This window comes from Neocloeon triangulifer, unplaced genomic scaffold (genome assembly GCF_031216515.1).
Source record: "Neocloeon triangulifer isolate White Clay Creek 2 clone unplaced genomic scaffold, ASM3121651v1 ptg000011l, whole genome shotgun sequence".
NCBI classification, from domain to species: Eukaryota; Metazoa; Arthropoda; class Insecta; order Ephemeroptera; family Baetidae; genus Neocloeon; species Neocloeon triangulifer.
Genome location: NW_026775553.1, coordinates 2,757,733 through 2,781,690, shown reverse-complemented (window position 1 = coordinate 2,781,690; position 23,958 = coordinate 2,757,733). Strand labels below are relative to the sequence as shown.

Genomic DNA, 23,958 nt, shown 5'->3' with positions numbered 1-23,958 from the left:
CATTTCACTAAATCTGCGTCCCTTTCGCGCATTCTAATTAACTTACAAATTAGAAGGGCTTGTTGGAAATTCCTCAGCATTAATTTATTCAAAGAGACAATGATGATAAATTATGAAACTAAATTTCTTTAACAAGCAAATTAACTTGTAATCAAAGGATCACAAATTAAATTAATCGGGATTTAATATTTGTCAACTTTAACAGCCACAAATTCCACAAATTTTTGTATTGAATCTCATTAATTTTGTTGTTAACTTCAGAAATAAATTTAAAAAATTTTCTTTATAAGTAATAAGCTTAATAAATTATTTTCCAGATAGAAGTTTCTGTATTTTTGTGAAAGTTTTGTAATAAAAAATTTAAAAATTAATTTTGAACAAATTCAAATATTAATCTAAAAAAATTTTGATGCAACATACAATTCTTTTTCTTATAATTAAATCTTTATTACAGTTTCAGGGTCTCCGGAGGTTCAAATCTCAGGTCCCAACGAACAGTTTGTGCAGACAGGGACAACGGTGACGTTCACCTGCGTGGCCAAGTGGACCAAGGGCAGTGTGAACGTGGCCTGGTACCACGGCGACCTGCCGGTCTCGCACCGCCAGGGCTTCCGCCCCATCAGTGTGGACACAGAACGCAGTGACGGCGGCGCCACGAGCAGAATCACCCTGGCGCAGGTGCAGCAAATCGACTCAGGAAACTACACTTGTGTCGCCGCGGCCACAGCGCCAGAGGCCAATGCAGCTAGTGTGGCACTCATAGTTGTTGAAGGTACACAATTCTTTCTTCCTACAATTTTTAATTTTTTTTTTCATTGATTTTACTATCTATCTATCATTAATTTGTTTAGTAAATTATTAAATGGCATTATTTTCAATTTAAATAATTATGATATAAACATTCTATGATTCTACCTTCGTTTTCAATTATAAATTTTTATTGCGCTTTCGATTCGTAAGTGTGTATCAAATCTAACGATCCAATTGATAAAAGAAATTGAATAAATTTTCTGTATCTTGCTTTGAATTTGTATCTCTTTTCTTACTGTCAGAAGAAAGATGATACATATTATTGATTGAAAGTGCAACCGCCTGTCGAGAAAATTAATTTCTCTGTGCTCCCGTCCGACCGAGTGGTTTCCAATTTCCACACATCCCGCCCCGTGCATGTCACAACAAATTAAACCCTAAAGAAGAAGCGGCCTTGGTGGCAGCTCGCGGCAGTATCAATTTTGCTGCTCCGTAAACAGAGTCACTCGAGTGCGTATTACGCATTCACTTCTTTCGTTTCAAATGGGAAAAAATCTGATGGGATATTGAATTTCTCGTTCAATGTTTGTTATGATATGTGCTCCACTTTCGTTTCAAATGTAACGTTTCAACTCCTTGGAAATGTGAGAGGGAAAAGAACTGGAAAAGAATAAAATTTACTTACAGACGTCACAGCTATTTTTAAACTTTCACTTTTCTCTTTTTATAAAAAATTTAGAATAGCTAAATTATAATCTATCAAAAAATTAGTAAATTAAAAAAAATGTTAGAATTATAGTTATTTTGAGAATTAAATCCGCTATTTTACATCCATGATTTATTTTAAAATGAACATTTTAATAAAAATAATCTGAAGACCATTAAAATAATTTTTTTATGGAATCGATTTTTAAGAAAATTAATACGAGATTTTCTTTTACTCAGGTGAGCACACCGAGGCGATGCAGCGTGACATGGGAAACGACGCCTGCTCCCAGGGACCTGTGTGGTTTGTGTTGGTCAGCACCGGTGCCCTCTTGCTCTTTTGTCGGGCGTGACCTGGCCGCGGTGTGGCCCTTTCATTGGTGTCAATTGACAGTGATTAACGCGCGGCGCGTTTTGATTGACTTGTCGCGATTCCATCCTGTTTTGTGTGTGCCGGCAGCTGCGAGAATGACTCTTAATTATCAGAGTTTGCGAAGAGAGATGTTAATTTTGGTGTTGTAATTATGATCAATGCGTGAATGTTCCATTGATAATGGAAATGTGTACTTTTGCGAACCATTTGATAAATGAACGTGTATTTGAAGGTTTGAATAGAAAATTAAAGTATGCACTCCTCACTTGCCAGCCTACAACTCAATTTCAATTCTCTTCTATAGGTCTATCAATATATTCTTTATTTGCATTATTTTACCAGCTTTGTGCTTCTTGCCTGGATGGTATTTTATTTTGTAAATTAATTGTGCTTAAACGGCCGGTATAGTAATTTTGGTTGGTAAAATCGTTTTTATTGGGTTAGCAACACACAATGTCACATTGGTGCATCTTTAAGCAAAGGGATAAAAATTGCATTATTTCTATTTGCAATTGTTGCAATGTATTATCAATATAAAAAAAAAACATGGAATTTATAGCATCCAATATTGCTAATTTTTTTCTTATAAAAAAGACAACAAATAAACATGCTTTCAAGATTAATTTAAATTATTCAGAACAAGAAAATTTTAATACACGCCAATAAAAACTAGTAAAAAACCTAAAATATGCGTTGCAAATAACATAACTACCTGCACTTAATTCTACTCTTTTAAAAATAAAAACATAAAGAGCCTCTTAATTATTGTTAATGTTCAAATATTCACGATTCCAATACTTACTCTGTGCATCATTTAAAACTGGCATTAAACCAACAAGTTATGATGTTGTGCGATTTTTAAGTAAATTTATACCATACATTTTAGAATTTAGAAAAAAACATGTAAAAGTTTATACTGTACATTGCTTGATATTTATTTTGCCTTCTCAATTATTTTTTCTTTTTCATGTAGTTCATTGTCTAGAAACATTAATTATCATATTTTGTGAATTATCTGTAAAAATAAAATCGAGAAATTCAGAAAATTAAATTGTGCGGTGAGTTTCCTGGTCAAAATCTTGTATTTTTTATGTTCAAATAATACTCATTTTCAATTTGATTGAAAATTGTGCTTTTTAGTTATTCTATAAATTTGTATTTCATACAATAAAAAATTTCATATCCATTTGGAAACATCAGTAGCCCAGAATTTCTATTATTTCTTTCACCTCTTATATTCCCAATCTCCCCCTCATGGTAGAAGAAAAGATATAGTGTTAAATCTGGAAATGGCCATCAAATATAATCCAATTTCATCGTGGTGCGCGTTTCTAATTTTAACTTTTTGCTCCAAAGTTCGTTAGTTTAATCAGCTCAGAGAGAAAGGGCTTGGGAAGGAAGTGGCCAGAATTTGAAATGTGTTGCGGCCGAATTAGAGGTTGAGAAGCAAAGGTGGCGAACGCGGAGTGTTCGCAGGCGTGAAATTATCTCCCGCTCAAAAGAAGAAAAATGATACCGGCTGTCAGGCAAGGAAAAATTTATTCCTCCTTTCTCTACTCGCGGTTCGGATTAGCCGAAAGTTGAAACTTTTGCAATTGCCTTTCCATTCGTAAGACGATTTAATCAAATAAAACTTTTTGCACTCGGCTGAGCGCAAGGAAATCCGACCAACTTTTGATCTGCATTTGCATTCGAATCTCAATTCGCACCCGCCTGATGAGCGGATTTGTTATTGAAAACAGCGCAAACTTTCTTTTCTCGGGACACCCTGAATCAGAATAATTTGGGAAAAAAGAGCATCGAACGTCTCTCTTTTGTCGTTGAGTGGCAAAATGTTCACACACACTTCACGCATCACAAGCGCGTCACGCAGGTTGCATACTCCGCCAAATTCCAGGCGTTTGAATTTTGCAAAAACTTTGAGTGCTGGAAAAATCTAATCAATGAACTCGATTATATAAAAAAAAGTCACACTAAAAGCATTCCGCCGAAGCACACTTTCCACAACCCTCCATCCAAAGTTTAAAAACAAAAAAGTGATTTTTTTGTCCAAATTTTTTCTTGCAAAATCACTTTTGCCGAGGGCCTGCTAGTTCCCTCTCAATAAACAAGGTTTTTATGTTCAAAATGACCGTAGTTCACAGCAAGAGACCTTTAAAAATAACCTGCGCTTGGAGAGGCGGCAGAAAATAATTTCGCCAGATCTCACCGCGCCTCATCATTAAAAGTTTCCAGCACAATTTTGCGAGAGCGCAATTTGCGCAGGCTTTGTGAATAAAAAAAAACATTGCACAATTTACACCATGGAGAGGATAAATTTCGTTAAAAAACTTTCATACCGCGCTTGGTGTTTTAGTATATTTATGTCTTTTAAGTTTTAAGCCACACCGTGTATTTCAGCTCTGCATGTTAATTTGAAAGCATAAAAAATGGTTTATACTAAAAATTTTGCAGTCTTGGAATAAAAAAAATGCTTAAATTTAGAAACCGTGGACACTAAATTTGATTTCTATGCAGATTGTATGATTTAAAAAATGCCCCGAGTGAGGATCGAACTCACGACCTTAAGATTATGAGACTTACGCGCTGCCTACTGCGCTATCGAGGCTTGCGCAATGAGGTCTAAATTTACAATTTATAAATCAAATAATTTTTGACTAAGAGGTAATTTGTTAATTTATTGGACGTTAGCGCTGTTAAAGATCATTGAAATTTCTTCTAATGCTTTAAATTTGATTGTTTTGCTGAAGAGTGCGTTTCATGTTTCATTACCTTGAAAATTATCCACTGAATATCCTGCAGAGGAGGCGCCACCTGTCAACCACCCGAGCAACTTTCCAACATGGCCGCCGCTTCCACTTGAAGACATAAACAAAGCCAAACAAAGTGTTTCAAAGGTTTTAAAATTCGTGCCCCTACGGTGGTATTTTGTTAATTGACAATGCCTTACTGGTACTATGACAAAAAAGAGCTACGAAATACTCCTTCAATTCAGGACGGAATCGACTATGAGACTGAATGCCGCTACCGCAAGGAAGGTGCTCGCTTCATCATCGACACCGGCACCAAAATGGACTTGGGCTACAACACGATGGCCACGGGCGTCGTCTACTTCCACCGGTTCTACATGTTCCACTCTTTTCGGGCATTCCCTCGCTACGTAATAAACCAATCTTCCTGTATGAAACTCGCAAAAGTGCTAATAAATTTTCATTTTTAAGGTGACCGCCTGTTGCTGTCTTTTCCTCGCTGGCAAGGTCGAGGAGACTCCGAAAAAGTGCAAAGACATAATACGAACGGCACGCGGTCTTTTGACGGAGCAAAAGTTTCTGCAGTTTGGAGAGGACCCCAAGGTACACACTGTAAGCGCGCATTTCGGTCACTCTTGCATCTTAAGTTGGACGTCGGCTGCTGTTGGAGCATGTTGTAGTTATAATTTTATTGTTATTATCTTCATTAGAGGTAAAATAGTGAATTGAAGCTGTACAAACTTCTAGCTCGCTAATTTTATTATTATTGCTTCACTTAGGGATGCATGCTTAAAAATAATTAAAAAATATTTGTTTTTCAGTAGTTTTCTCAATTTCATGCTGGTGTCATTATTATAGTTCCTCTTCATCAAAAATAACAACTTCTAAAATATTTTAATATTATTAAAGAATAATTTAAATCTGTTTTATAGGAGGAAGTGATGACTCTCGAGAGAATACTTCTTCAGACGATAAAGTTTGACCTGCAAGTGGAACACCCGTACCAATACCTCCTAAAGTATGCCAAGGCCTTGCAAGGTGACAAGGTGAAGCTGCAGAAAATGGTGCAGATGGCTTGGACTTTTGTCAACGACAGGTACAATAAAAAGTCTGAAAAGAGATTTAATTTCATATTTCCCTTTAAATCTTAGTCTGTGCACAACCCTGAGTCTGCAGTGGGAGCCGGAAATCTTAGCAGTGGCCTTGATGTACTTGGCCAGCAAGTTGAGCAAGTTCGAGGTGGAAACGTGGCACGGTCGAAAACATCACCATCTCCGTTGGTGGGACCTTTTTGTTGAAGACATCACTATGGATTTATTAGAAGGTGAATAAATTCCATAATTCTTAGTACCATTTTATTTGCAGGAGAAATTAACTAATATTGTAAATTATTAAGATATTTGTCACCAAGTCTTGGACTTGTACTCGAAGCCAAAAGTGGCCCCACCTGCCGTTTCGCCACCCATGGGAGCATCGACAATAAAGCCTATTCCTCCTCCGTCTCTTAAACGAGCCGTTTCCAGTAACCCCGATTCTCCAGGTAAATGTTTTAATGACAAATTTATTTTTAAATTATAATAAAATTCTAGGTTCTTCGAAAGTGCTCAAAGATGAAAAAATTGACTTAAAATCCGATGATGTTAAGTTGCCTCCGGATATGCTGTTGCCGCCCCCACACATTTTACCGCCGGTTGGTCCGCCCCCAACAAACGTTCCTCCGCCTAACATGTATCAACACCCGCCTCCAAATCACCATTCTTATCCGCCGCCACTAATGGGCCCAGGTTCTACGCAGGCACATCCGCAACTACCGCCATTCCACTTCTCGAATTATGTTATGCCGCACCAGCCCCCTACGCTGCCAGGACAGGCACCTTATTTTAGACCCCCGTATTATGAAAAGTGAACTTTGTAATTTTTGCGTGCAGATCATAAGTAAAGTTTGATCTTATCTTTTAAAAAAGTGTTTAATTATTTTCCTATGCAAAACTCTGAAAAGACTAGATCCAAAAGCTGTTCCGTGGAAACTTTTCCCGTGAGCAGGCCCAAATTCCGTAGAGCTTGGCGCAATTGCTCTGCCGCAATCACCAAATCGTGATTTTCTTCCATACAAAGCAAGAACTTTTGAAGATAATTTGAGCAGTTTTCTATATGAGCTCTATGCCGAGCTTGGGTAATTGTTGGGCATTCCTTCGATGGCTCTCCACACCTAAAATTTAATCAATATTAAAGGAAATGTGGCGAAATTTTAAAATCATACAGTAGGCTCAGTTTTTCTTGAAGTACTTTTAAAAGTTGATTCATTCCTTCTCTGCTCTCACAAGATGTGTGGACAACGTTTAAGTCGGTTGTCTGCAAGAAAAATATTCATAATTTGATATTTTGATATAAATTTGAAAGACACACGAAATCAGAGGGATCATTTTCAAGCAGGTCGTTCTTGTTAAGGATAATAATGCAGTTCTTAGGGTTGATTTCCAAGTCACATTTCCTTAGGTATTTTTTTATCGAATCGTCAAAACCCATATTTTGCAACGAGTCTCGATAAATCTCTGGTGCTGAAGCAACCAAAAGAACAAGATCTGCTTTTTCTGCAGAGACGCGCGCTCTCCGAATTCCCTCTTTTTCCACCTCGTCATTTGCCTCTCTCAACCCAGCCGTGTCCGAGAGTTGCACTGGATAACCTCCCAAGTCAAGAGAGACTTGGACGACGTCTCTGGTTGTTCCAGCTTGAGACGTTACAATCGCTGCTGGTCTTTGTGCTGAAATCAAATACTTTTTTTGTACTAGAGATTTTTGAACATTTTTATTATCTACCCAAGGTGTTGAGGATGCTGCTTTTTCCTACATTGGGCTCTCCAACAATTGAGACGGACACTCCTGATCGTAAAATTTCTCCCCTTCGTCCGTCAGATAGATGGCCCTGAATTTCTTTCATAAGGTTTTTTACTTGCTTATCAACAGCTTCCAAAACTCCGTCCTCTATGTTATCGTCTTCGGAAAAATCGATAAACGCCTCGACGTGAGCCATGCACTGTATTAAATTATTTCTCTTTTTATTAAAATGTACAACCAAAATAAGAAAGTTACTGACCCTGGCCAGTTGCTCGGCCCACTTTTTGTACAACTGTCCCAAGTGCCCTTCCATTTGCAAAAGGGCCTGCTGCCTTTGAGCTTCTGTCTCTGCCGAGAGCAAGTCTGCAAGACCCTCGACCTCTGTCAGATCCATCTTTCCTGCCAAAAAGGCTCGCCTGGTAAAATCTCCTACAAATTACAAAAATTTATCATTTCAAGCAATAAAATTCAAAATAATTGTCAGAACCTGGTTCCGCAGGAAAGCAGTTTTGAACCTGGCCTATTGCAGAAAGCATTGCGGCGACCACTGCTTTTCCTCCGTGGATGTGAAATTCCACAACATCGTCACCGGTAAAACTCTTGGGAGCTATATCGACAAGTAAAAAATAAAAATTTGAAATGGAAAAAAGAAAGCGGTACCTGGAAAAAATAGCACCAGCCCTTTGTCAATTGTGCAGCCTGTGGTCGGGTTGGAAAATTTTCTTAGGATAGCTGTTCTAGGCAGTGGTACCTTTTTAAGACCTGTCAACCTCTTCAATACATCAATGGATTTTGGGCCTGAAACTCTTATAACAGCAACACCACTTTTCCCTTGTCCTAGAGAAGGAGAAACAAAAATTAATTCAACATATTACTACAAAACTTCAAACTAAAGAAGGTTCAAATAAATTTATTAAAAATGCAAATTATATGTTTGGAATAAAGAAACTAATGGCTATATAATAAAATGGTAAAAATAAAATTGTTTAAATAATGAAAATAACATGATAATTTAAAATTTTATAATTATGAAGAAGAAAATTGATAATATATATGTAACAGACAAACCTGATGAATGTGCATAAATTGTTGAGAAAAATCTTTTCGCTGCTGAATTTCCGATTCTTAAAAGCATCTTTAATCTTCAATCCGAGTAAAAGAAAAAGGGAAACTGTTAACTTTTCATGCCCGCATTGCGCCCTGCTGTGTTTATTTCTCGCGCTACATGTGACTGTATTGCCACGCCCCCATAATGACGAATTCCCTTCTGCGATTGGCCGCCTTTGTGCCCTTTGTTGTGCCCCACAAAAGGAAACACATGATGATGGATCTTTAAAAAGCTGCTGGACTTTGAAAGTGTCCGTCGTCTGTCCTGTCTGGACTGGAGTCGCTTTCTGAAAAACGTCACCACCCTGATGCACCCTCATTCTTCATCCTAGGGGTGTCTCTGTCCCGAGGGTGGTAAAATCGTTCCTGCGCATCCCCATCGTCGACTCGAGGTATAAAATTATGTGCCAGATGAAGCAGATTGAGTTGATTTAAATTTTGCCAACACACCCTTTTCGCTTTTGCAACGCACACCAGCGCACCGAATTGCTGACGAGGTTGCAAGAAAAAACTACATACAATCGGTCAATCTTATCTGTTTCCCCCGCAATTGTAAATTATCTAAACAATTTTTTTAAATTTTTTCCCTGTCTGCAATGTTACGTTGCATTGAATTAACTTTTTGCCGTCGCAGTCTCTGAACTTATGCATTATTATGCGCAGAAATTTTATTTTGAACTTGCTGATTCTTTGTAAACACAATTTATTTTTTCTTCATCATTCCACATTTTATTTTATTTCAATGTTTCATTTTGTTTTACTTGAAAAGTTAGACCTTATATGCATGCAATCTTTTAAGAGTAGTCAGATTGGCGATTGCTATTATTTTTCTTATCATATCACTAAAGATAATCCATATTTCAAATAATCAGTTTCAGTTAATTTACTCTGATTTACACCATAAAATACTGAACTATTAAATTATTTCTTTCCTTTAAGTTTAATATTTATTTATGTATTTTCCTCGTTTTTTTAAAGTTTATATTTTTCTACCTCGCATACATTTTTTTTTTCACCTCTAAGACTTTTCCAAAAGTCAAAGGCATTTACCACAAAGTTTGTTTCAGGCACAATGCCACCGTTGTTGATAATTTTGGCCATAACTTGTGCGGCTTCGTTGGCGCAGGACCAAAATAATTATGATGTCGACGACCCTTCCACCGTCATTCTCACCAACATTGTAAGTCTTCGGCAATAATTTTCACGACTTGGTGCTTATTTCAAGTACAATAGATTTTTCGCCACGGAGACAGGACACCTGTTGACCCTTACCCCACGGACCCCTACCGAAACGTCAGTGTTTACTGGCCAGAGGGTTTAGGCCAATTGACAGACGTAATAAATTTTGCGTTTTTTCTCAGCGATGGACTTAAAATTACTTTTTATTATCCAAGGTTGGAAAAGAACAGCACTACCGTCTAGGCCAATACTTTCGCAAGAGATACAGCACCCTTTTACCAAAGAAGTACAACCTGAACGATGTCCTTGTGCGGAGCACTGATGTGGACAGGACTCTGATGAGTGCGGAGAGCAATTTGGCAGGATTCTTCCCTCCAGTCAACCAGTGGGACGCAGATTTAAAGTGGTCTCCGATCCCTGTTCACACAGTTCCTGAAACTCTTGACAAGGTATTGAATTTTTCCGAGTTTTGTAAAAAATAAATATTTTTATCTTTTGTTTAGTTGGTTTCTATGAAATACCCTTGTCCACGGTACGAATCAGAGTTGAAGAAGCTGATGGAATCAGATTATGTAAAAAAGCTCAATGCTCAATATCAGGATGTCTACGACTATTTAACCGAACACTCTGGCAGAAAAATCCAAGATCCGACAACTCTGCAGTATATTTTTAATACTATGTGGATTGAGGTAATTTATTTTCAATTATCAAAAATGAATAAACGTTTGCAATTTTAAATTTTCCTTAGAATCTCAAGAACATGGAGCTACCTAATTGGACCAAAAAGGTGTTTCCAGACAGGATGAAAGATTTGGCTGCCATCAGCTTCTCTCTAAACGCTTACACTGAGGAAATGAAACGTCTAAAAGGAGGTAAAATATTTTCAATTATAACCAAGAACATAGTGAAAGTCGGTAAATTATATAATTTTTTAGGACCACTTGTGGGTGAAATTGTTCAGCACATGAAGCAAAAGAAGGAAAAAACTTTGACCCCAAACAGAAAGCTTTTTCTCTACTCGGCACATGACACTACGGTGGCGAACATTCTTATGACTTTGGGAATTTTTGACACGCAAATCCCAGCCTACACTTCATCCATTATTCTTGAACTACACAAATTACCTGCTGAGAAATACGCAGTTTCTGTAAATAATTGTTACTTCCCTTGCGCATTCAAAATTAAATTACTCGTTTCTCCAGATTTTATTCAAAAATGAAACAAAACGTGAACCGTACAAACTGACTCTGCCTGGCTGTTCCTTCCGCTGCCCCCTTGATGATTTTGTTAAACTGACGGCGTCAATGATTCCAGAAGACTGGATGGCCGAGTGTCAGTTGGGGACTGAACAAACATTCCTAGCTTCGGACGAGGCAAAGTTACTGCGCAATCTCTCAATTACGGGTTAGTTTCTATTTACATATTTTTAAGGAATTTACTTAAATAATTAATTTTTTTCCAGTTGTGATTGGTTCTGGCATTGTCGTTTTACTGCTCATAAGTTTGCTTGTGCTGGCCATTGCTTTCTTGCAGCAACGTAATAGGAACAACAACTTCAGATATTCACCGCTGAGTCACAATTTGTATGCCTAATGTCTAAGTTTTAAATTTGAACAGAGTTTACATAAGAAATAAAAATTACTGCCATATTTTTGATGTCATGACAAATTTGGTTAGTTCTATTCCAATTTATACAAAATATAGCTTACATTGGTAATTATTACCGAGTACATAGAAATGGTATAATTATAATGAGCACACAAAATCAGATCGATGAAATGCCACTTATAATAAATGCTGCGAGATTTTTGTTCAATTGGTGCATCCTTTCTGTTGGGTGAGGGTGAGAACGTCGCTGTTGAGTCCCTTTTTGATGAGAGCATCATAGATGTCAACCCTCACATTCGGAGGAAGGTCACGCTGCCTTGAGAGCACCCAAATCAGATCTAAATTTGAAATGAAAATAGTATTTTGCCTCTATGTTATTATTTATTAATTTACGTACCAGCATGTAAGAGTCCAGCCATATTAGAGCAGCTATAAATGACAGCATAGTTGTCATAGTCGGTGTCCAAGACATAGTAGTCGCCAGACCCTGGGAGGGCCCTCTTGACTGCGTCCGGAGTCTGCCGGGAAATTGAGCCGTCCACTATGAGTCTCAGTTTTGCGGAGTTCTTTCCGTAAGGAGTGGCAATGGCAACATCTGCACCCTTGTTGTTTGTGCTAAAAAATATATAATTTTATTGAAGTGGGAAAAAAATGAATTAAATCTCACATTCGGTTCAAAAAGGACGTTGAGAGTTTAATACTGTTCCCTTGAGGTTGGAAGTCGATGGCAATGCACTTGCGGTGCAGCTCGAAGACGTAGAAGCTGCGTTCCACTTCGTACCAGTGACCTTTGAGCTGCAAATACAAGGTTATCAATTTGTGAAAACGACAGAGGAAACTGTGCTGCGTATTGAATAAAGATAACATTATGTATTTTATTAGTAGCAGTGGATGCTGGGCTGGCAGGAAATGGAATATATATGGTGATAAAAATTAAATTTGATCTTTGAAGAATAGCTCGGAGGTTAATTATTTGCATTTTGAAGAGGCACCAAAATTAATTCATTACAAGGAAAAATACATAATATAACGGTTCAGTTGAAATAATTGGCTATTTTGGGAACTAGAGAGTTTAGCATAATAGACCGAGCTTATGCTATTAAAAGTTAACTTTCTATGAATTTATGAATGCACTGTATACAACTTTAATACAGTTAGAAACGATTGTAATCCAAAAAAAAAATCATTTAAATTTTGGTACTGAACCAAAAACTGTCTACGTTTTGATCAAATATTTGTTGATTATTCGCATAATTGTACATAAACAAATTGAGACATACAATATTTTTTGCTATCTACATTAGAGCATAATATACAAAATTCAAATGATAAAAGGGATAAAAGTTCAATCACCTTGTGAAGATCGAGTGATGCCAGATTATTCATGGAAGGGCACCGTCCGAAAGCTGGTCGCTGCGCCTGGACGGAGACCGAACAGACGGCCAGCAGGACGAGCAACAAGTAGGACGTCATACTTTGTCAAGCTGCTTTTGAATTTTCGTAGATTTGGTCACGGAAACGCGTCGTTCAGCTGCGGTTCTCCCCTTTACTGGAGCCTTCCTCGAGTGCTTCGAGTGCGTCAACTATGCTGGTGGCAGTGAATCATCTTCCTGCTAATCGACTCTAATTATTTTATAGTGCGTAAATTTATACACAACTTTCTTACCCCCTGATTGAATTCTCGTGAATTGATCGTGATGAAAACACAGAAACGGACCAATCAGGAGAGAGCTTCATTCAGGCCTCCTCGGCGCCAACAGAGAAAACAGACCAATCGTGAGTCGATTTACAAAATTCACGGAGGTTTTAATTTTATAAGCCAATCAAGAAGCAGCACTGGAGGTTTTACGTCATCCATGTATAAAAACCGGTTTGTTTAATTTCAATAAAAAGCTTAAAATTGTTGATTAATGCATAAATTTAAGCAGAAACAGATATAAAACCGTTATTCTTGCATTATTTAATTTAAAAATAAGTCAAAATTCATAATTTGCAGGAAAAAGAATAAAAAAATTGATTTAAACCGGTTTTAAATGTCGAAACAATCGGACACCGCCGAGTCAGCTAGAGGGGGGCAGCTCTCCAAGTGGAAGTGCTGAGAAGCGAGCAAAGCAAATTCAGAGCAGCCAGCAAATTTTCGCATTCGTGCAAAAGACCAGAACAGTGAAAGTGTTTAGTAAATTACGCGGTCGGCTTGCATAATATCAGGTCGTTCGTGTGTCGTCCACCCACTACGATAAGAGGTCAACTCGCGCTGAAATTAGTGATGAACTGAGCGTCGCTCTGTGCCGTGATAAAATCGTCCCAGCTATGGATACGTCGCACCACTGATTTTTCTGACCGAGAGCACGACGAACGGAATCTTCCTCTCGGACCAACAGCCGATTAACGTGGACATGGATTTCAAAAGTGTCGTCTACACAGCAGCCAGGGATGGAAAACTCCGTCGCCTGAAGGTACGAAAAACACCTTGGCTTTTGGTCTCGGATCACACAAAACGTTGGCTGAAAAGTCAATTTTTTACACGAGACTTTGTTAAATTTCTTACTCATTGTTTCTTATTTGAAAATTTTCACAATAATATTGATCCTTTGAAATGAAATTAATTTTAAATTTTAAAATCAATAAATAAGAGAGCATTTAATTGGAAACATTTTACAACAAAAAGCTGATTTTGTAATTTTTTTACGCATAATTTATTAAATATAAAATTTGTTTGGAATGTTTTTATTTTTCCGTCTTAATTCTAGGGGAAATTTAATTAAAACCAACAATATAGTTCTATGCTGTGATAAGAATCGTGTTCGAGATTATCTTTCTTAAAAGGTGTCGCGTGGAGTCATCTTTGTGGTTGGTTTTGCAAAATAAAATAAAAAAACTGGTTCACGTTTGCAAATGAATCATCTTCTTCACCTCGACATATTTATGGTTATATTTTAAGAATCGAGTTTATTACGCTTGATCTGCGTAACAAAACCACAACAGCTTGACTCTTAAAAAGTCTTTCCTAAAATGAATCAGAGTGTGACGCAGAATTTTGTTTATCAGCTGACGGCGCGCTCAATTAAAGCGTCGGTGCACAACAAAAAAAAAAAGAAAAGAATACCTATTGTGAAAAGAAGGTTTTGCGCTGCAGAATAATTGTGATTAAATTCAGCTGAATTAAAAAAGTAATTATCATTTATGGAAATTGGCCTTAAATTTATCCTATTTTCACAATGATTTTAATCAGAGTTGAATTTTAAATTAGAAAGATTGTACATTTTTTTGCGGAAACTTTTATATCAGCCTTTCCATCAAGGTGGTTCCTCTTCGTAGCTGCTGCTACTAATTATGTAATAATTGTTTCCTACGGCAACACTTTGCTTCCTCTTCCTAATCCGGCGGCTCGTTTTAGCGCAGAGAACAAAAGATTTTTTTTACTTCAATCTAAACTTAATTGAAAAATAATTTTTCTATCATGAATTCCGCGTTTTTTGTAAAAGAAAGGTTTGCTACAATTTTTATTTCTATTTTTTGGTGATTTAAAATTTCCCTGTAAATAATTGAAAAGTAAAACAAATGGTTTTTTTCTAATTAACTGTATTTCATTCTTTTTCTTGAATGCTTAAGGATATCTTTGATGTTGTTCAATCTTTTGGATCAAATCAGTTTAATTTCGTCAATTATTTTTATATTTATTTTGTTAAAAAAAAGATTTTGCACTTCTTATGAAATCCATTATGATATTTTCAAAGCTATTTGAAATTTTATGCTTAAACGAGTTTAAAATAGAAATGATTCCAGAAAAAAATTCCTCTAAACATATAACAGAAGAAAGTTGAATAAAATTTGTGAATAAATTAAATCAAATCTTTGGAATTTTGAATTTTATTTCAAGATTTCCGTGTCATTTAAGTTTTTCACCTTTTATTTTGTTTCTAAAATCTGAATTTGATACCTTCATTAATCTTATACAAAATGATTGTTTCTACAAGGAAATAAATTGTTTTCTGTCTTGCTCTTAAATTTAGTCTTTTTTTTCTTTTCATTCATTCAAAGCTCACTTCATTAATCAAAACTACTTCCTGTACTGCCTGAAATTCCATCTGTTTTCTTGGATAACATTGTAAGCTGGCGGAATATTTTGCATATCGATCGCAATTCGCGTCAGCAAACAAGGCTCCATTTTCTCCAATTTCCTCGACAAGATCTCGTTTCAAAAACATTCGCCTCCAATCTAGACACAAAGTCGGCTTGACATTGAAAAAGGTCTTTTTCTTCAAGTCGAAATAAGTAAACGCCGATCATGATAATCCCAGACCTTGGCGGCGCCCGCTAATTGCATGCCCTTTTCGAATATAAAATGGAAAATATGGCGGTTCAACGGTCTTCTGACATTTCCGACGTAACTGTAAGTGAAATCAACATTTATGCAAAAGGCCGGTTTAATCATGGAAGAAAAATTTCGCGATTAAATTTAATTGTGAAAAGATCCAATCGATTATTATTCAAAGGTCAGTTACAAATCGGTCTGTTGGACAAATGTTTGAGAAAAAGGCATTCATTTAAATATATTTAAATTGGCTGTGAAGACAATGGCATTGGTACAAATATTACGACCTCGGACACGCAAACATTACTTAAGCATTAATTGATTCGATTGCTTTTCTCACGCTCTCTTCCCACTTTGTCCACTTCCGACTGTGCCTAATTGATTGGACATGAGGCGTGAGAAAAAAAAATCGGGGTATGTTAGAAAATTAATATCAAGTCTCTCAAATCTGCCGACACAGTGGGTCCATTGAACTGCGTATCTTTTTATGGAGAATAATATTTACTTTCCGCCAACATAGAACATGATTATAGATTAAATTCTTATCAAATGTTGTATTTGCCAAAATAGAAATCTATGGCTTTAAAAATGGCCAAATTTATCTTCACGCTCAAGCAAGTCTGACTAAATAAATTTCCTGGATTTACTTTTTTAATGGAGAAAAATTTAAAAATTTAGCTTTGATAGTTTCTAGGGAATAGTTCCATCTTGATTTGACAATGAAGTGGCAAATATGAATTTAAAATATAAATTCCATGGTGAAATTAACCAATTTATTTCTACCATAACAATAAAAGTATCCTGTAAAAGTATCCTTAAGCAGGAAAACTGTAATTTTTGAACAAAATTAATAAAATTTTCAGTCAAAATAGTTATCCCGAGTTATCCAGGTTAAAAATAAATTGTTTTGATGAGAAATTGGGGAAATAATATTTCAACCCTTCGAATGTTTGAAGAATTTTTCAATTGTTGGGAAAAATATGTCATTTTTATGAGCAAACTAGGCGCCCATATTCCGGATAAAAAATCCAAAAAGATTTTATCCTTATTAATTTGCAACAAGTTATTAATTTCTAGACCGAAAATTGTAAGAAGAAAGGAACAAGAAAATTAATCGCAAGGAGAAGAAGTGTGGATGATTAAGATCTTTATCCTGAGGAGGAAAACTGGCTGCGGTTACGAAATACTGCGCAGTTATGCAACGTGCAAAAAATTATCGCAGTTATTCAACTTTTATCCTCGTCCGTTCCGTTTATCTCGATCAATTTCATCTTCAAGACGGGCGTTGCGCGATTTGCGCCTTTTACCTGTGTTGCCAGCACAATGCATTACCTAAGGCTAATAAAACGTCACAGCGGTGGCGCCTCTATTAGTATTTCAGTGTTAATTTAATTAGCCAGTTAACTATGATGAGAGCGGTTTGCAAAGAAACAATCGCCATCACTTTTCAATGTGAACATTTCCGAACTCGGAAGACATTTAATTAAAATAACAATTAATACTTTCTCCTTTTCCAAATTCACTCTCTTGTAGAAATAAATCATTTAAAATTCGGTTGATCATTTTGTCTTATCATATAATATTTTGATCACGCATCCCGCGAGTTGTGCCAGTCGGTGACACACTAAAAATTAATTTTCGGGAATCGCTTTCGTCTGATGGAGCGGGCCTTTCTGTCAAGGTCGCCTTGTCGTCGTCGCAGCGGCAGTCAAGGATGGTGCTGAATAAAATAGGTCTTGTTCTCGCCTTGAATGCGAGCGCTCGCTGAGTGACCTCTTGAATGCCTCCACCATTCTAAAAATCTTCCTTCTATATTTAATACATTCGCTGCAGCAAAACGGAAAAAGTCACGATTTTTTTCTATCTTAATTTTTCCCTCTTACAGAAGTTAGTGCGGTTATGTCATTGCCGGCTGTGGGCCTTGCAAACCACTTTCGCCCAAATCAGTGTTTCTTCTCAGAAATAATCACGTATGGTGTCCCATGCCATAATAACACAAATAATGTCTCTCTAGAAAGTTTAATGACTCTTTAATTGGGTTCATTATGAAGTGATCTCATTTCAACTTTAGGGAAGATATTTTTTCAACCGAAAAAACCAATTTTGTTGCACTTTTCATACAATTTTTTCTAAACTCTATCATGTTTATTCGCTGTCTTGCCTGAAAAAATTATTTGGCAGGTTTTTACCAGTTGTGATCACGTGAATCCATTCCAACGTCCGTGATCTGCATGAGAAAATTCCAAATCTTCATTTGGGATTCCCCGGGATTCCCAATGGCTGAGAACATTAAAATATTGAAAAAACCCAAATTAGATAATAACGGGTTAATAGGTATCTCATTTTTTAGGAGGCAAACAACCTAGTTAACATCCTGTTTCGTTTAGCTCAATCAGTAAAAGTCGAGTTCAATTGCACGTTTTATACTTGTATATCTGTTGCTAAATTTACCAGCTTGTTACTAAAAAGGAAGGAACCGGTTCTGTCTTAGCCTTTTTAATAATTTTTAATTCCCGTGTGGCGTCACCAAAGCCTTCTTGCTGCAGAGGAAAAGCTCAGAAAAGCCTTTCACATTTTGCTAATTTTAAATCTTATGCTTCGCCATTCATTTAACTTGAATTTACAGTTCATTCAGTTTTTATTGACACAAAAATTTAAATAGTTAAATGCTCTTTGGGTTTTTTACATTTGGAAAAAACATTTTTTCTAATAATTATCACAAATTTTAATACCTAGTCTGGCTAATTATTTGATAGTTTTAATCTTAATGAAACTTAAATGGCTTCAATATCAAGTATCGAATTTATTTTAAAGTAATTATTAATTTTTGCATATTGATGAATATTATGAATTTATCTATGGTTTCAATTGTTTCTTCAGACAATTGCAAAACGCTTGCATATGTTTACTTTGCTTTTATTTGAGGAAAAGGTAATCTTTTGTTGGCAACTTAAGTTATATAACATCTATTCTGTGCATTTGGCGCGTCAAGTTTGTATTTATTTATTTCTACACTTTGCAAATAAAAAGAAACATGAGTCAGATTGTTGGAAACGAATGAAAATAAATACATATATCTCGGTTGCGTTTCACCTGCCAAGGTCTCGTCAAGGGACCTTTCCTTCTAATTGCTCTCGGCGGCCGGCGCCGCTTTGAGTGAATTACCTGAAAAAAGCGATCGCCCGTCACGGGCTCAATTTGCACCAAAACTAGTTCACCTTTTTTTTTTGTTCTTCCTTAATTCTAAATTTAGATTTACAAAAATTATTGCAGGTGTTCCTGGAGCACAGAGCGCGCTCTGAGGTTCTGATGCTGGTCTCGTCAAAGACGAACAACGCGACGCCGCTGGTGATGGCCTGCAGGTATGGACATTTCGACGTCGCTGAGTACCTCATCGAAAAGTGCAACGCCGACATCGAGCAGCCCGGAGCAGGTAACAGAAAAATACTAGAAATAGCCAATAGCTTTTTTACAAGACTTCCGTGATTGCAAAACTTCAAAGACTATAAAACACCTTGATGAATTTATTGAATCTGAATATGTTTCTCATCATTAAAATTTCTGGAATAGAGTTTTGTTAATTTAAAAATATAATTTAATAGACTTTGCTGATGTCGGCAGATTGATCTATAATTACTTTTTTATTAATAAATACTACAATAAAAGGAATAATTTATTGCAAATTTTGAACAAATTTATTTTACAAATTTATAAATATTTTCAAAATTCAATCTTTTTAAATTAGTTGCTAGGGAATTTTATCGGATTCATGAACAAGGGAAACTTTGCCGCATAGTGAACTGATGATAATTAAATACAAGAAACGAAAAAAAAATTAAAAATAATATGAAGACAATTTACATTGATAAATTATGCGTTTTTATATTTAAATAGTATCAAATGTAACGCATTTTTTTATTGTCTCATTTGAAAATTTCCTGTTTTTTTTTTCCAAAACGCGGAACACGTGAAATGATAAAGACCCTTGTCAACCAAGGACACTGGGTGGGAATGTCTTCTTCCCAAAATAGCATTCTCACGTGACATTTGCAATTAAAATTACACTTCAAAAGAATCCAGGAAGTACCGTAGAACTCGTTTTTGTTGCATTTAATTATTTTGACAAAAAGAGAATAATTCAAGATTGAGACTTGCCCGGTTTTTGCATTTAACAGGAAATCTATCAGTAAAAATATATTTATCTCGTTGTTGGTGGCCAGTGTTGCGTGCTAAAGTTAATTATTCACGCGGTGGTTTTCTGTCTCGTTGCTCCGTGACGTGTGCGCGCGCGTAAAGACTTCCTTTTAATAAATCTAATTGCACCACATCGAGAGAGTGCAGCACGCCTTAAGAAGACAGAAAACAAACGCTGCAGCCAATTAAGGATGTCAACAAACGCGATGAGCAGCCTTAGATGATTTCATTAGGTTCAAATGTATATCCCTCGGCCTAGATTTTCAACAGGCCGGCGGTCAAGGTCCTTTATTTGCGGCACCTCTTTTTAAAATCGGCGTCTGCCACACGCCGGTGTTATTGTTTATTAGAAAGTTCAAGCGACCTTCAATAAAAATTAATTTGGCCCCTCCGATTTTAACGTTAGATCATCTGAGAAATCTCTTTCGTAATTTTATTGTGGTTTACGGATGTGTTGCACTTTGTTAACCGCATTTTATTGTTCAGTCGTGTTCGACGGGGAAACCATCGAGGGCGCACCTCCGCTGTGGTGCGCGGCGGCCGCCGGACACCTTGCCGTGGTCAAGCTGCTGGTGCGGCATGGCGCCAACGTCAACAGCATCACCAAGACCAACTCGACGCCGCTGCGGGCGGCCTGTTTTGACGGCCACTTTGACATTGTCAAATTTCTCATTGAGCACAACGCAGGTATGCCTGTCAGATCCACTTATTAAATTAAAAAAAAAAAACAATTTTAAATCATATTCATTTAAATCAAATTTAAAAAGGAAGAAAAATGACACATTAAATTATTCTTATTTGGATATTTGTATTTAATGTTTAATTTTTAAATTAAACGTATTTTCCGCAGACATTGAAATTGCAAACCGGCATGGTCACACGTGTCTGATGATCGTCTGCTACAAGGGCCACATCAAGATTGCCAAATTCCTGATCGGACTCAAAGCAGACGTCAATAGGAAGAGCGTCAAAGGAAACACGGCCCTCCACGACTGTGCCGAGAGTGGAAGTTTGGAAATCATGAAACTCCTTCTTCACCACGGCGCTGTTATTGAAGTCGACTCCTACGGTAACAATAAAATTTCCAGATTGTATTTTTAACCTCAGCTTGTGCGATAATTTAGTTTAGAGGTCATCAACTCTTTTTTAAATATATACTTTTTTTGTTTACTCTTGAGCCGGTCTCACATTTAAATGCTAGATTAAAGAAATGACCTCTACCTTCAGAAATGTCAACATGTGTGTATTCATAGATAATGAAGCTATTAGCTTGTCTTGAAGTCTTGAATATAGACAGATAATATTAGAATATTGAGAAATGTATTTTCCTTTTCAGGAATGACGCCTCTGTTGGCAGCAAGTGTGACCGGCCATTCCCATATTGTTGAGTATTTCAAGCAGCATCCAGGCCTGGTGTCCAGGAGGGACATGGTCAATGCTATGGAGCTTTTAGGGGCAACTTATGTGGACAAAAAGAGAGACATGATGGGTGCGCTTTCCCTTTGGAGACAAGCCATGGAGGATAGGTACGTAATTTAATTTCGCAAAAATTAAACTTGAATCTTAATTTAATGACTTTTTTAATGTTTCTATGCACTTTAAAATCAAAATGAAATTAAATAGAAAATTAAGCAAATTAAGCACTAATAAAATTTGAAAAACATTAAATACATTGACATTTATTAATGAAGGTTCAATGATAATTTATAAATAAATCCATTAGAAAAATTGGGATCCAATGGTAAACAATAATTATATTTTAATTGAAGTTAAGTTCTAGGTAATGATTTTATAATTTTTTTAAGTTCACCAAAGGCTTTTTATTTTAAATCAATTAATTTTTATCAACTTAACAACAATTAAAAAGTATTAAAGCTTCATTTTATTACTTTCTTTCATAAAAATTTCCCGTGTTATCCAATTCAAATATTGAAAAGCAATCAGAAAAACTTAAAAATCTTAAATCATTTTTGTAATTCATTCTTAAAACTTGGCTTATTGATATTTCCAGATTTGCCGACGGCAAAGAACCTATTTTAAAACCTGAATCTGCCAAAACTGTGGACGCCTACAACAACGCCAAGGAGGTGCTGAACCTCGACGAACTGGAAGAACTGGTTTCCGACCCTGACGAGATCCGAATGCAGGCCCTGTTGATCCGGGAGCGTATCCTGGGCCCCGTCCACCCTGACACAAGTTACTACGTCCGGTACAGAGGGGCCGTGTACGCCGACGCGGGGCAGTTCGACCGATGCATCGCCTTGTGGAACTACGCCCTGGACATGCAGCAAAAGATTCTCGAGCCGATGAACCCGATGACCCAGAGCAGCCTTTTCTCCTTCACCGAACTATTTTCGTTCATGATCAGTGAGCGATCTCGGTTCCGCAACAGCAACTCGGGTGGCCGAGGTGGAAGACAAATCCCTCCGGTCGCCTACGACGACATCCTCAACGTCTTCAAGAAAGCCTTGCAGGAGCTCGAGCTTGGAATGGCCAATCCGAGCAGCGAGAATGCCGCGGTCGGTCATTTGCACCGCACCATGGTGCTCACTATGAACATCTGCTGCCTCCTCGCCAGGCACATGAATTTCCTCAAGACAGCGCAGTCTGAACGGCTCTTCCAACTCACGAAAGAACTTGTCAAGATGTGGCCAATTGGAAATAAAGTAAGGCTTTTGTAATGAAAATTAAATTATTTTAACTGTTTAAAAAGTCTTCTTTGAGAACATTTAAGAATTGTTTCGATGGCTTCAATGATTTATATTTGTTAATTTTTTCTTTATTTTTATGAATATAAATCTAATTACCATATTTTTCATTGTTTTTAAATGGCGTGATTGATAATTTTCAATATATTACTATAAAATCAGTTATTTACAAATTATTTCTGTGTTCCATTGCGGAACATTCATTTAATTTAAATCAGTTTAAAACTATGTATTGAAATCTAAAAATAACTAATTTGAACTATATTAGCAAATAAAATGATTATCATTGTTAGTTATAATTCTATTTCCAACTTCATTAATTTATGATAAATTTACTTTTAATTCTTTGCAGGGGTTCACCTTGCTGCACATTGCCTGTTCCCGTGACTCTTCCGTGGCCAAGAGATACTCGGTATGTCAGTTCCCTGCGCCAGAGCTGGTGACCCTTCTGCTCAAGGCAGGCCACGCACCCAACGCTCGAGACGTGGATGGCAACACCGCCCTCCACGTGGCCGCCCTGGCCAAGCCGTGCACCCCAGCGCTGGCCAAGGCGCTCGTCGAAGGCGACGTCCACCTCGATCTAGTCAACAAAAACGGCAAAACGTTCGCGCAGCTGTTGCAAGACCAGAAAGTGCTGGACCTGGTCAACCCGGTGCGGCACACCAGCCTCATGTGTCTTGCCGCCCGCACCATCAACAGGCACATGGTCCCCTACAAGGGCCACATCCCTGTCCGCCTCGAGTCCTTCGTCGCCATGCACTGAGAAGCGACTGCCGATGGTTTCTGAACTCTGCAGGGGAGAAACGTGTATTTTCGCTTTTTAATTTTACTGAATACAAAAAAAAAAGAATATGAAAAAACGCCTGCTTGAAGACTCCTATGGAAATCTACGTGATACATTTATTTCTCAATGATTTCTCGTTTGTTCATAACTCACCCTTCGAAGTTGGTTTTACCACACTGGAAACCTTTGGTCCTTTTCACGCTGGTTGCTGCTTTTACATCTTTCACAGATGCTCAAAGTATTCGTAATGTTTCACGGTTTTTTTCTTTGGTCGATTAAATTTTACATAATCCTAAAAATATTCTACCGAAGTATTGCAATGTTAATAAATCTAAGTGCGCTGCCTAATATTGCGAGGATTGTTGGCATTCAAGAAAGTTCTCAATCAGACATTTCGCCATTCTTGTGTTAACCCTGATGTATTTAATTAATTTAATGAGATGGGAGAAATCCTGTTACAACTAATACTAGCAACTAAGGAATTGTGATTTAATGAGTAACTTTGTGCGAGTGCGCAGATGAACTTTTGTGGTATATTTGAGGGCATTCAAATTTGGTTGGTGCACTGTTTCAGTGATTTCGATTAAATTCTGTCAGCTTGTTTTGTAATTTGAGCTTCAAAATACAGAATCACAAGTAAAACGAACATC

At 36.9% G+C, this 23,958-nt stretch overlaps 6 protein-coding genes and 1 non-coding gene across 10 annotated transcripts in view; 4 read left to right on the top strand and 3 right to left on the bottom strand.

Moving 5' to 3' along the window:
* Nucleotides 1-3,027, top strand: part of LOC132195885 (hemicentin-1-like) — a 40,513-nt gene extending 37,486 nt beyond the window's left edge. Inside the window, exons 5-6 of the mRNA XM_059618167.1 lie at nucleotides 455-772; nucleotides 1,696-3,027. Coding sequence (XP_059474150.1) covers nucleotides 455-772; nucleotides 1,696-1,808 — 431 coding nt within the window. The 3' untranslated portion in view covers nucleotides 1,809-3,027. The remainder of the gene's footprint in view (nucleotides 1-454; nucleotides 773-1,695) is intronic.
* A 1,336-nt stretch (nucleotides 3,028-4,363) lies between these two features.
* Trnam-cau (transfer RNA methionine (anticodon CAU)) lies at nucleotides 4,364-4,436 on the bottom strand. The gene has a single exon. It is a non-coding gene; the product is annotated as a tRNA-Met (tRNA).
* Nucleotides 4,437-4,648: 212 nt separating this feature from the next.
* Nucleotides 4,649-6,541, top strand: LOC132196270 (cyclin-K). Of its 2 annotated transcripts, none has more exons than XM_059618807.1 (6): nucleotides 4,649-4,988; nucleotides 5,050-5,181; nucleotides 5,511-5,674; nucleotides 5,730-5,902; nucleotides 5,975-6,118; nucleotides 6,168-6,541. In XM_059618807.1, exons 1-6 carry the CDS (start codon nucleotides 4,770-4,772, stop codon nucleotides 6,482-6,484), a joined length of 1,149 nt encoding a protein of 382 aa, XP_059474790.1. In that variant the 5' UTR covers nucleotides 4,649-4,769; the 3' UTR covers nucleotides 6,485-6,541. The 2 variants fall into 2 exon arrangements, with proteins under 2 accessions (XP_059474790.1, XP_059474789.1); XM_059618806.1 differs by having other exon boundaries at nucleotides 5,050-5,190.
* Nucleotides 6,185-9,001, bottom strand: LOC132196268 (tRNA modification GTPase GTPBP3, mitochondrial). Its single transcript, XM_059618801.1, has 8 exons — nucleotides 8,482-9,001; nucleotides 8,074-8,250; nucleotides 7,901-8,020; nucleotides 7,673-7,842; nucleotides 7,396-7,612; nucleotides 6,985-7,340; nucleotides 6,839-6,930; nucleotides 6,185-6,787 (listed from the first exon to the last, which is right to left on the bottom strand). Exons 1-8 carry the CDS (start codon nucleotides 8,546-8,548, stop codon nucleotides 6,550-6,552), a joined length of 1,437 nt encoding a protein of 478 aa, XP_059474784.1. The 5' UTR covers nucleotides 8,549-9,001; the 3' UTR covers nucleotides 6,185-6,549.
* On the top strand, nucleotides 8,703-11,367 carry LOC132196269 (prostatic acid phosphatase-like). Of its 3 annotated transcripts, none has more exons than XM_059618803.1 (9): nucleotides 8,703-8,912; nucleotides 9,588-9,700; nucleotides 9,754-9,855; nucleotides 9,915-10,148; nucleotides 10,203-10,388; nucleotides 10,448-10,571; nucleotides 10,635-10,846; nucleotides 10,902-11,103; nucleotides 11,162-11,367. In XM_059618803.1, the coding sequence occupies exons 2-9, from the start codon at nucleotides 9,593-9,595 to the stop codon at nucleotides 11,290-11,292; spliced, it is 1,299 nt and encodes a 432-aa protein (XP_059474786.1). In that variant the 5' UTR covers nucleotides 8,703-8,912; nucleotides 9,588-9,592; the 3' UTR covers nucleotides 11,293-11,367. The 3 variants fall into 3 exon arrangements, with proteins under 3 accessions (XP_059474786.1, XP_059474785.1, XP_059474788.1); XM_059618802.1 differs by lacking the exon at nucleotides 8,703-8,912 and adding an exon at nucleotides 9,056-9,212; XM_059618805.1 differs by lacking the exon at nucleotides 8,703-8,912 and having other exon boundaries at nucleotides 9,519-9,700.
* Nucleotides 11,349-12,994, bottom strand: LOC132196271 (apolipoprotein D-like). The gene is made up of 5 exons (XM_059618808.1): nucleotides 12,974-12,994; nucleotides 12,661-12,920; nucleotides 11,975-12,102; nucleotides 11,705-11,922; nucleotides 11,349-11,645 (listed from the first exon to the last, which is right to left on the bottom strand). Exons 2-5 carry the CDS (start codon nucleotides 12,778-12,780, stop codon nucleotides 11,512-11,514), a joined length of 600 nt encoding a protein of 199 aa, XP_059474791.1. The 5' UTR covers nucleotides 12,781-12,920; nucleotides 12,974-12,994; the 3' UTR covers nucleotides 11,349-11,511.
* Nucleotides 12,995-13,379: 385 nt separating this feature from the next.
* LOC132196267 (protein fem-1 homolog C) lies at nucleotides 13,380-23,948 on the top strand. Its single transcript, XM_059618800.1, has 7 exons — nucleotides 13,380-13,763; nucleotides 18,896-19,055; nucleotides 20,303-20,503; nucleotides 20,667-20,885; nucleotides 21,153-21,342; nucleotides 21,828-22,482; nucleotides 22,877-23,948. Exons 1-7 carry the CDS (start codon nucleotides 13,704-13,706, stop codon nucleotides 23,285-23,287), a joined length of 1,896 nt encoding a protein of 631 aa, XP_059474783.1. The 5' UTR covers nucleotides 13,380-13,703; the 3' UTR covers nucleotides 23,288-23,948.
* The last annotated feature ends 10 nt before the right edge of the window (nucleotides 23,949-23,958 follow it).